General features: G+C 38.5%; 2 protein-coding genes across 2 annotated transcripts; one reads left to right on the forward strand and one right to left on the reverse strand.

Moving 5' to 3' along the window:
• Positions 1-2664: 2664 nt before the first annotated feature.
• On the forward strand, positions 2665-5471 carry ca4b (carbonic anhydrase IV b). Its single transcript, XM_068585155.1, has 8 exons — positions 2665-2758; positions 3050-3094; positions 3187-3351; positions 3573-3718; positions 3819-3911; positions 4368-4434; positions 4692-4855; positions 5286-5471. The coding sequence occupies exons 1-8, from the start codon at positions 2698-2700 to the stop codon at positions 5469-5471; spliced, it is 927 nt and encodes a 308-aa protein (XP_068441256.1). The 5' UTR covers positions 2665-2697.
• A 3932-nt stretch (positions 5472-9403) lies between these two features.
• si:ch211-105f12.2 (RIMS-binding protein 2-like) lies at positions 9404-10992 on the reverse strand. Its single transcript, XM_068584177.1, has 5 exons — positions 10759-10992; positions 10266-10422; positions 9811-9929; positions 9619-9690; positions 9404-9519 (listed from the first exon to the last, which is right to left on the reverse strand). Exons 1-5 carry the CDS (start codon positions 10990-10992, stop codon positions 9454-9456), a joined length of 648 nt encoding a protein of 215 aa, XP_068440278.1. The 3' UTR covers positions 9404-9453.
• Positions 10993-12565: the final 1573 nt, after the last annotated feature.

Here is a 12565-nt window from a genome sequence, read left to right on the forward strand (position 1 = left end):
GGAAACCCTCCGCTCCAACTGTCAGCCGGGTGCTCTTGAACACAGCGCAGATAAAGATCAAACGGCTTTCGCCGCACCCTCCGGCCGCGTCACCGTGCTGCATTCAAAAGAAGCTCTATCTGTGGGATCTCGTAGTGCTTTGTTGTGACTCAGTTCAAATTGTTGCATTGTGATGGAAACACCCTTGAGCCACACACCAAAATACAAGATGATCTAAACACACACACACACACACACACACACACACACACACACACACACACACACACACACACACACACACATATATATGTAGGCTTATAGTCTGGTTGAGTGTTGGGACTTCACTAAAGTAATCAAGAAAACCCAGAGTGTGTTATACTGATTTATTTATTCTTTATCATACAGCCACGTCGCTTAGCGTATACAGTTTAAAGGCACAACACTACATGAAACACAACTTTAAACTAACTTACGAATTGTAAGTGAAAATATTCATACTGTTTATTTGTGCTTATAAGACACTAAAAAAGATGTAATGGGCAGGCAGGACAACATAGGTAGCTGCATGAAGGAGGAGGAAGCCAGCAGGTACACAGGGACTGAATGTATGTCCTTCCGATATGAAGCTATTTATCAGCAATAGTTGAAATGTCATTGTCATTCCTTGAAGGAAATAAAACAAGTGACCGCTAGTGTGCGTCACAGCAACATGATACCAAGAGTAGTAATTGTAGATTAATTGTCTGACATTAACTGATAACTCAAGATAACATAACATAATCATGGTTGCACCTAAATAGGTTATATCTGATCAGTTGGAGATTTTTTGTATGACAACCAAATGTAAACTGCATCTTCAAGCTGTGAGTTTTCAGCCCACGTCTTGTGAACAAGGGTCCGTACATTATCTTGTGAACAAGGGTCCGTACATTATCTTGTGAACATTAGTCTGTAGATATCAGTGCTTACTCCATGTCACAAGAGACAGGAGTCATAAATCAAAAGCATGTGTGTGGGCGGGATTGAGAGGTGAGGTTACCTTTATTACCAATGTTGGTTCATTGTTCAACTCACTGTAAAAGTAGTTGGGCTCATTCATCACAAAGAAGAAATTCCAAATATGAATCTCTCATAATTTCCTTCATGAGGGGATATTTTTTCAGACGGAGGCTTGTATTGGTTCATATATATATATATATATATATATATATATATATATATATATATATATATATATATATTGATACACAAGTTTGTGTCCTACTTCTCTCCAACCTATTTTTTTCATGATCTTGATCATGATCTTGAAAAAGACTTGTTATTTACTCAAAGATACCACTCCGGCATTAATGTTTTAGTATACGAACGTAGGTGGTCTGCTACACAAACTAACACACATTAAAACATAGATACACTTCACGTATGGGAATTTGTGTGCGATAGATTATTTCTCTATTGTAACAATGCTTCTTGGAAATAAATTGTATACCGTTGGAAAGTCTGTTCATCTCCCTTTCAAACGATGTCCCATAAGGAACAAGCGTTTCTATTATGTGGGTTGCGCCCATGAACAATTTGCCAAATCTTCTCTGCTAATCCCAACAGGTTATTTGAAGCCACAATATTAATTGTTGTTTTTTTGCACGGATAGAACGTTATTTGCATTGTTCTAACAAGTGATTGCACATGTTATTAGTTTTTGTCAGGAGCAATCTGGTTTACTTGAAAGGGATTTCAATTTTCTTTATTCTATTATTTGAAAAAGCACAGATGAAGAAGTCACACAAAGTTGGACCATTTTGTTACATTTTTGTTGGGGCGGTGGGGCCCGAACATCTTTCTTCCTTTAAAATGGAGCGTGACAGAAACAGTTTGAGAACCACTGGCTTATAGTCTGGTTGAGTGTTGGGACTTCACTAAAGTAATGAAGAAAACCCAGAGTGTGTTATACTGATTCATTTATTCTTTATCATACAGCCACGTCGTTTACACTATCATATACAGTTTAAAGGCACAAAACTACTTGAAACACAACTTTAAACTAACTTACGACTTGTAAGTGAAAATATTCATACTGTTTGTTTGTGCTTATAAGACACTAAAAAAGATGTAATGGGCAGGCAGGACAACATAGGTAGCTGCATGAAGGAGGAGGAAGCCAGCAGGTACACAGGGACTGAATGTATGTCCTTCCGATATGAAGCTATTTATCAGCAATAGTTGAAATGTCATTGTCATTCCTTGAAGGAAATAAAACAAGTGACCGCTAGTGTGCGTCACAGCAACACGATACCAAGAGTAGTAATTGTAGATTAATTGTCTGTCATTAACTAATAACTCAAGATAACATAACAGAATCATGGTTGCACCTAAATAGGTCATATCTGATCAGTTGGAGATTTTTTGTATGTCAACCAAATGTAAACTGCATCTTCAAGCTGTGAGTTTTCAGCCCACGTCTTGTGAACAAGGGTCCGTACATTATCTTGTGAACAAGGGTCCGTACATTATCTTGTGAACAAGGGTCTGTAGATATCAGCGCTTCCTCCATGTCACAAGAGACAGGAGTCATAAATCAAAAGCATGTGTGTGGGCGGGATTGAGAGGTGAGGTTACCTTTATTACCAATGCGTTGGTTGAACACTGCTTCTGGCATCATCTTCCAAAACCTTCATTTCAAAGCAGTCAGACTCGGACAGACACACTAGATTCACAATGCTGTTTGCACCTGTTTTACTTTTGGTTGCATCTTCCATGAGGATTGTCTCAGGGGCAGGTACGTTCTCAAAGAAATACGATGTAATTAATAAATTAAACTTTGAAAATGTATTCAGTCTGAGGGATTTTTTATTTTTGGTGTTTCCTTTTAAAGAAATCGATGACATAAAACATTGTTCAACTCACTGTAAAAGTAATTGGGCTCATTCATCACAAAGAAGAAATTCCCAATAAGAATCTCTCATAATTTCCTTTATGAGGGGATATTTTTGTCAGACGGAGGCTTGTATTGGTTCATTCTGTTTTACATTCTCTATATAATGGCTTACTAAAAACATATTCCCTGTAGATTGGTGCTACCAATCCGAAGTTACATGCAATCACACCTGCACAGGTAAACCTCAGGACAAACCATTTACAGTTTAAATAAAATAATATAAATGTAAATAGTGGAGTTGCTTTTTTTCCTCCCACCTGCCTTCTCAGGTCCAGAGGAATGGGGGTTGGTTTCACAGCACTGCAGTGGCAGATCTCAGTCTCCAATTAACATTGTTACAAAGAGAATGCTACGACGTGACTTTCTCCCTTCGTTTGACTTCTTTGGCTATCAAGAGGCGTTTCACGGGCACCTCATCAACACCGGCCACAGTGGTACGTCTGTGATAATTGCAGTTTTATTTGACAATGAATGATTTTAACTTGACTAAATTAAACTTACTGTGACACAGTCCCACAGTAAACCACTGAGATAATAATGTCCTATACCTCAAGTATACATAAATAAATGAATAAGAAATACATGTTTCTAATATTTTTAAGTTTGCTCCATAATCATCACCCCTGGGGTCTTTATTGCCTGAATTTCATTCCAGTTCAACTGGATTTGCCCTCTGGTATTCGTATCGAAAATGGAAATCTAAATGGAGCATATAAAGCAGTTCAACTTCACCTGCATTGGGGCAAAGACGGAGGACCCGGGTCCGAACACACGATTGATGGAGAACAATTTCCAATGGAGGTAAGACATATGGGTTTGGAAGTGTGTTGTATTTATACGAGCCACCTTGTGTACTGCATTCAAATACATTAAATATTGATTCACGTTACGCCATCTACAGATGCATCTAGTCCACATAAAAGAAGAATATGACTCTATCGCCCAGGCTGGAAAAGACCCCACAGGCGTGGCTGTTCTTGGGTTTTTCATTCAGGTGATTTCATTTGATTATCATAAACAAAAAAAGTGGAGATTCTCTTAAAATTTATCAAAATAGTTTGATATAGCTAAAATGAACCTGACCCATTTGGTGCCCTCGGCAAGATTTTAGCTGGTTTCTGGCATCGCAGCCAATTCCACCACCAACCTTTGTTTTTACACACGCTTCAAGTCTTTATGTCTTTATGGCTTTATGTCTCTGAATTTTTTTTTTTTTAATTTGCACAAATGAATTTAAACACACGATGGTGCGGGCATTCAACCCCCCATAAAGTTATTGTTGTGATAATTAAGAATGCACTTTGACATTTTAAAAACCTTTGTAGTAACAGAAAGCAATCAATCTTTAACAGAGCACCGGGATATGTTTGAACTGAACCATCGAGACTGTGTTCCCCCACTTTTTTTTTTACAAAAATGCGAAGTAACTTCAACATTTTGTTCGTTTCAGAAATCCATGTCTGCAAATAAGAAATTTGATCCACTTCTTGATGCTCTGAAATACATCACGCAACCGAGTAAGTCTGCCGACATAGAAAAACAAGATAATTGTGCATCATTATCTTTAATCCACATTGTGTATTGGGTCCTAAATGTGCTGCTGATTGTTCCGCTGTTCGGCTAAAGTACAAGTGTTAGGAGATAACGCTGTCATAAAACCACTCTTTTAACACCTCAATAAGATTAGCAGTCAAGTTGTTGCCTTGAACCTCTTTGTTGTCTAATTTTACATTTCTGTCTCATGTGTCTTGTCAATATCTAATCAAAAAAATAGCCAACAGAACCACACTGAAGGGCGTGTCCCTGGAAATGCTCACACTTCCTAAGAATAACATGACCAAGTACTTTCGCTATAGTGGCTCCCTCACGACACCCAACTGCGCCGAATCTGTCATTTGGAGCCTGTTTGAAAACCCAGTTCCTCTGAGCAGTAAGCAGGTAGTTATGTTCACAATAATTCAAAAAGTCAAATAAAGTTGAATAAAATGTTCTGCATTTTTACATATTTTTATCCCAGCAATGTGTTCGGCTATGATTAAGCTATGATATCATGCTTAGTATAATCGTTCTGTCAGAAAAGTGGGAACATCAGAACAAGATGGCTTCCGCTCGGTTTCCCCTCGGAAAACCCTACGAAACATCACAGACTGTGCTATTCAATCAGGGAAGAGGATCAGGGATAAACCATATCATAAAATAGGCTAGATAAGAGAATATGTGTGTGTGTGTGTGTGTGTGTGTGTGTACTAAGAAAGAGAAGCAATACATGAATCATTTGACTGGCCTCCCTCTTCTACCATGACATCCACTGTATTTATAGAATTCGCCTTTTTACTTTTTCACCTGTCCGATGTGGTGTTTCTGACAGATTGCTGTGTTCGCCCGGCTTCAGTTTCCTACTGGAAAGCAGATGGTCCAAACCTACAGACCTGTGCAGCCCTTGAATGACCGGCAGGTGTATTACTCCAGAGGCCATCTTGCTCAGCTTAGCGGTGTGTTACTCATCACGTGTGTGCTGGTATCCAGTGCACTCTCTCCGTCTCCCTCTGTTTGAATGAATACACTTTTATAAATACATACTGCTGTCTATATACACTGATGATTGTCAAATGAATTATATATAATGTAATGTATATTATAGAATTAACTGTATGTAATATGTCTGATTTTGTTATTAATTTTGTGATGTCAAAGCATGTGTCATCAGCAGTTTCAAGTATAAATTGTATTTTTAAGTTGTAGATTTAACATCTTGACACCTCATAATGTATGCATTTGTTGTATTTTTGCAACAAACTGCACTGAAGTTTGCCCACAATACAGATCAAGCAATTGTTTTTTTATTTTTTTATTTTTAATGACACAGTTGTACAAAACACTTATAGTAAAAGTTGTGATGCTGTTCTTGTGAAAGTTATCACAATCTGTGCACTGAAGTGTTTCCTCCCTGCAGATAGCTTTCCATGTTTCCTTCTTGCAGTCTTTTCTCACCAGTTAAGGTCTAAATGATGTTGTTTGTGTTAAAAAGGCCCAGATTCTGGCACACACACTTGTTATGTAAAACCTTATGCAATGAATCAATAAATACATAAATGCATTATTAGTTGGATGTCTTTCACGAAGCTATTAGGGGCACGTTGGTCAACTCCCCTAACATCCACTACGTGGCAGCACCAAACAAGTCAACGACTCTCTGGAATATGAAGGCGTTCAACTCTGGGTATTCGTAGCATGCTACATACAGCATATATCAAAAAGTGCATGAATATCCTCACTTATTTGAATTTCTATGTTTAGCGGTTCTGTAGAAGATTCATCTCTCATGGTGTGATTTGTTAATGAACCCACGCCTATGATGTCATGAGACAGTTAGATGTTTGACTGCACAGAAATGCTGGCCTTTTTTGTGGCGTGTGTAAGCAAATAGACGTGATATATTCCTTTTAACTGTTCGAACATATTAATGATATATGTTTAATTGCAATACTCAGCAAATAACTTCAACTGCAGCTACCCTTTTAAAGGAAAGATTACTTTACAGCTACCCTTATACAGGATTGACTTCCTGTCTGCAGTCAGTCAGCAAAGGTAAAACATAATTCAATCAGTCCTAATCAGTGGCCTAGAAGGATAATACCCACTGATGTCATTAGATGATGCGCTTGTTTTGGGCACCCAGACTGACTACAGTATAGCGCCTCACGTTCTTGAGGAGATCACTTTGGATGTAATCCCATGTTGTACACGAATAGATGTCTAATGTCATCACAGCCTCTGGCGCAGCAGTGCTGAGATAATCTGTGAGTTGCGCAGTCATGCTGGCCTTTCTGATGTTTTCTAGGAGAACCCACATATTAACTCATTGTCACATGGAAATACAACCTTTATGTGGTAGGACCTTGAGGTCCGAGCATAGAACCCTGAGATCAGAGAATAAAACAATGAGGTCAGAGAATAGAACCCTGAGGTCGGAGAATAGAACCCTGAGGTCAGATCACAGAATCTTCAGGTCAGATCATATAAGCTTGAGGTCAGCACAGAACATTGAGATCAGAGCACAAAACCTTGAGATCAGAGAATATAACCCTGAAGTCAGAGCATGGAACCTTGAGATCAGAGCACAGAACCTTGAGGTCAGATCATAGAACCCTGAGATCAGAGTATAGAACCTTGAGGTCAGAGCTCAGAACGTGTGCGTGATATATTTGGGTGAATTTCTTTAGTATTTAATTCCTTGCATCACCTTTTTGTCAATTATTCCATTTGTAACCAGTTTTTTTTTTTTTTTTTGTGCATCTGCTACACAACCGCCTGCTTGTCTTTTTCTTCTTTTTCTTTTCTGACACGGACATCTTCTCTCGGTCTGTGTGTGCCGCCCTTCCCCCACTTCCTCTTAGTTCACTTGGTGTGACTCTGAGGTTTTGGTTGTCGTGACAACGGAGGACACAGGCCCCTCGTCTCTTCTATTTGCGAAGTTTCTGTTGTTGCAAACATATTGCACATTTGCTGCTGGGATAGAAGAGCCTTGCACCACCACCACCCACACCGTGTCAGAGACACGCAGGCGTGAACGAGTTCTCAGAAATAGAGACGCGATGCTAATCTCTTCCTGTATAATCTATACAGATGATTTTGGACTATTATTTGAGGACAGCGCTGAGGCCTCAAACTCCCTTTGCAAACATTTAACATAAAAGAAACTCACGCAATCAGGCTGCTAGTAATCTTTGATTTACTTTGATCTTTTATCATTATGTTGTTATTTTTGTCAAAGTACACACCCCAATAGACTATTATTGGTCTGAGATCAATGAAACATCCACTTTAATTATAACGGGATCCAGTTCGGTTTACTTTGGTGTGTGGCTTCTTCTTCTGTAGAAGCAGGTGTCGCCGCATGACTGCATGTCCTTAAAAGGGATGAGCAAACAGTCGGCAGCAGCGGTGCAGCTGACAGGGTTGCGTGCGTGTAGGTTTTGAATTTGCATGTGTGTGTTTGTCTGTGTGCAGATGTGGAAAGTAACTGAGTACATTTAGTAAGGTTTAAAGTCAATACTGTTGTATTTTTAGATTGTGAATTTTTTTTTCCGCGGTGTACGACATTTAGCAAAAGAATAGTACTCTGAAATAAGATGTATTAGAATCACTAAAAAAATAAAAATAATTATATATATTTATATATATATATATATATATATATATATATATATTTATATATATATATATAATGCAACATTTTTTACAACACACAATTATTTACTTCAACTAAAGGGACATGTTCACATACTTAAGCTTAAAGACTTTTCCCTCCACTGCGTGTGTGAGTGCGAGTGTGCATGTGTGTATGGGTGTGTGTGTGTGTGTGTGTATGGGCGTGTGTGTGTGTGTGTGTGTGTGTGTGTGTGTGTGTGTGTGTGTGTGTGACTGTTGGGCTTTTCCTGTGTGAACCACGTGGCTCAGACAGGGTTAATAAAAAGGCCCAGTTCACTTCTGGGTTTTCTTTCTTCTGGCGAATCCGAAAGCTGGTAAGACCTTGACAGCATGTGACTTTACTCAAAAATCTGATTATTGCTGCTTTTATTTGTTGCATCCATACAATTCTAATGCACTGGAGTAACTGCTTTATGTCTCATTATTGTTCCATGTCAGCATTATTTCGAGCAACGCTACTGTCAAATGCTGTGTGTGCAAATGGTTTTCATGTTTCTCAGATAGAAAAGGATGTTAGAAAATATGCTCGTGTTTAATTTATTGTGCGAAAACGTGTCGTTATTTGTCTCGTCCAAGTTTTCAGTGTTCAGTACGGTGGAGCGACCAGAAGCTACTGATGTACAGTGTTGTCACCCATAAAGTAGAAAGCACTACTAAACTTCAATACACAGTGTAGTGTTTCCTACTTTATGGATGAGTATACTGTTGGCTGCAGATAAACGTACAAGAAGAAACCGACGGACTCCGTGTGAAGGATCATAATCAAAGGCCCAAACCTGGAGAATTAGTTTTTGCGTATGTTATTAAATGTTGTATTACGCTCATTTACTACACATGTATAAGGGATAAGAAACTGTTTGAAATAAACAAAGTAAAATCACGTACCAGTGCAAACATGTGGCTTAGAATTAAAAGAAAGCAGGTGAGCGTTGTGTCAAGATAGTTTATTACCAGTTTCTGCTTTACAGTTCTTACAATAATAGCATTGTACAAAGTTTCTGTTGATAAATAAAATAAAAACTCAAAGAAATGTTCTCTTAATTTTTTCACATCAAGAAACTATGATCTAATTATAGAAAATATATAAACAGGTTATAAGGCATATATGGATATTCTATATAAATGCTCTTTCCAGAGCTTACTTGGTTAATAATGTTTTGGATTGTTAAAATATATACATGAAATGTGTTTTTCTGTACTTTTATCCCGATTATTATTTTCTTTTTTTTTTTCTTTTTTTACTATTTTTCAAATAAAAGCTGCTGATTTCCCACTGTGTCTGAGACTTGGCATTTGTAGCAAACATCTTAGCGTGCTCTTTTCATTTAATTCCAAGGTAGCGGCTGCAGGTAGTTTGATGGAACCAAACCTCTTTGTCCATGCAGATCCCCCTAAAATTGGGATAAAAGTAAAATGTGTGTGTAAATGTCAGTGCAAGAACTAATGAATAAAACCACGCATTGCATTGCAAATGTACAGGTGAAACTCACATAGTAAAATCCATCTTGATCCATGTCACCTAACACGTAAATAATGTCTCCCGAGCGAAAGCCAAGTTCAACCTTTAAGAGACAAAATGGAGTTTTTTGAGTGACACCAAAAAACATATTGCTGTATTTGAAAGAAAAAATAAGACTGGATTAGTACAAAGTGGTTAAAAATATGATCATGGTATGGTTTACTTCACTGTCCATGTTGGGGGAACTTTCCCATGGATTGTACTCGAATAAGGCTAGCATTCGTTGAACGACCACATCGTCAAGGTTACTGGCATCGCTCAGATCCGGCGTAAAAGACATATCTGGAGGGCAAATATACAAACACTCCTTCAGAAAAATATACGATAATTAATTAGCACGCGTCTCAATCAATGCATCAGCGCTGAAGTAAATAACCCAAAAAGCTAAAAAAAAAAAAAAAAAAAAGAGTAAACAATGACCTTGGAGCAAGTTCACTGAAAAATATATATATATATATATATTTATAATATTTTACTTTTTCTTATTTGTGGTCTTAACTTCCTATTGTTAACATTCACAGCTCCGTGGAAACAGCTTCCAACGCCATGTTTTATGTCATACTACCCGTATTTCAGTGCTCTGGCAGAGCGTTACAGTACAGTGTCCTGCAGAAATACCTGTATGGTCCACAGGGAGGAAGCCCTGCTGCATGAGGAGATGCTTCAGGTACTCATCATCCACTGGGATTTCATCCACCATGTTACTCGGCACGTATCCGGAGAGACCTCCAGACTCACCGTGATAGAAACCATCAGAGTCTGTGTCTCCAAACACCTACAAAAATGCAGAGCTGTATAATAATAATAATAATGGTGACAGGAAATAAAGAACAAAATAAAGAATAAAGAAAATGAAGAAAGAACAAAAGCCGTTTGTTTCTCCACTCGGCCGGTTTCAATCGAGCCCAAACAGGAAACACCATCACGTTCTTTCAAAGAAGCTTTGTAACTCATGAAGTGAGGAAATACTCACAACCCAAACATATGAGTTATACATGGCAGCACGCTTGAAGAGCACCATGACATAATCGTACACATCATTTCACCTCCTCTTCTTCTACATTAAATTGCAAAAGGTCAAAAAAAGACACCACATGTTTTAGTTCTTTACCTTGATTATCTGGCCTGGTACAAAAGGCAGCTCTTCTCCAGCCGTCTCATGGTTGGGGGACATTGCAGCAGGGTTGTATGGGTAAAGTGCCACAAAGAGCCGGACAGTGGGTATGGACACCTGGCTCGCAGTCTCAAGATCCCATTCGGAGAGCTCCTCCGGAGTAGCAATCTTCCCGTTATCTGGGAATTTCAAAACATCCACCTCCAGCCTCGTGTCCATTTGCAGCCGCATGAGCGCTCGACTGTCCACTTTGCAGACAGATGGCTGCCGCACACAGGAGACCACGACTTGCCCTTATCCTAATTTGAGGTAACTAAGCTAAGCAGAAGGAACAGTAATCCTCTTTGAAGCAAGTGGAGCGATCCATTAATTCAGCAATGTGTGTTGCACTGTGAAACTGTGCAGTGGTTTGCAAAAGAAACCTCTAATATTCTGGATGTTGGATTAGATAATAGTATGTTGTTAGTTTAGGCTGCTTCTAACATTCAACTAGCATCTTAGAGATTGTCATATGTCTGTTACTAAAAAGCATACAATAAATATATTTCTAAGAAGAAAATGTCGTGGAAATAGAGGTTTTTCCAAACATTAAAATATAATCAAGTTTATTCCCAGAATTATAATATACAGGTTATCAAACATGTCTGTCAATCGATTGATCCTCTTAGAAACAATGAAGTTGAAGGATAACTGTGTGGATTTTTTAAAATGACACTTTTTGCATAGATTCTAGAGGTAAAAAAATAATATTGTGTGTGAAGCCACACACTATGATAAAAAAATAAATACTCCTTCTGTAGTTGAAGCCTCAGATCTTCAATATTGTTTTATGATAGTTGAAACATGCATGCTCAGATGAGAAGAGGCAGTATTTTCCTCTTCATACTTGACCCAGTTTACACTGAAAGTCAACACTTCCTCTCTTGAGGTCAGCAGGTGATAATCTCTTCCTGCAGAGCAACGGAAGGTTCAGGAAGGGTGGTGGGAGGTTAAGGAGGGGGGGGGGGGTAAAACTATGAACAGCATTGGTATTCATGCTCTATATTCACTGTCAACTTCATGTGTGGTCTATAGAACAAACACCTCTACAGGTGCATGTGTTAATTTTTTATGTGAGATGAACTTTTCCTTGAACTTGTGTGTTTAGTTTCGATCTTTATTAGATTATTGTTCTTAGTTTTTGTTCCCTTTTACTCGTATCGATTGTGTTTGTCTGTTGACGCTGCATTCAATTTTCAGTACGGGAATAAATACAATTTAATTGAACTGTCTTGATTCGTCCATTGCCACTAACTGGGTGTGCTGGATCAATATGTGTTTATAATCTTCCTGGGAACAGTTTTGTTCCTCCACGTTTCATAAACGTGAAACACAATAACACTAAAACTGACTTTTAAATGCCTCTTAGTGCAACCCTGTCTCCTTTCAGTCAAACATAATTGAGAATGCATTTTATTTCTGGTGGCACATAATGTTTAGGAGACAAGGTTGCTTAGTGCAGAACATGACGTCTCAGCCTCAGATACATTCATTTCCATGTTTGGCCAGAAGAGAGCGCTATGAACACATGTTTCTCCATCTGCTTTAAGTAGCTCACATTGCTGGTTTACGCACATAAAGCAGTGTGAAATAAATAAATTCTGTAATGAAATAAATTGATGCTGAGATATGAAACTGCCTCCATTTCCCAGTCTGAATGGTTCCTTTGAAAGAGCTGCACACATTCAACCTCGCCGGCAGTTTTCTCTTTGCGTCCCTCCCTATAGTGTTTGTCAATGAGGACAGGAAGTGCTGTGATCTCAGA

Source organism: Clinocottus analis, unplaced genomic scaffold (genome assembly GCF_023055335.1).
Source record: "Clinocottus analis isolate CAN_PGR_092001 unplaced genomic scaffold, fCliAna1.0.p SCAF_2, whole genome shotgun sequence".
Lineage (NCBI taxonomy): Eukaryota > Metazoa > Chordata > Actinopteri > Perciformes > Cottidae > Clinocottus > Clinocottus analis.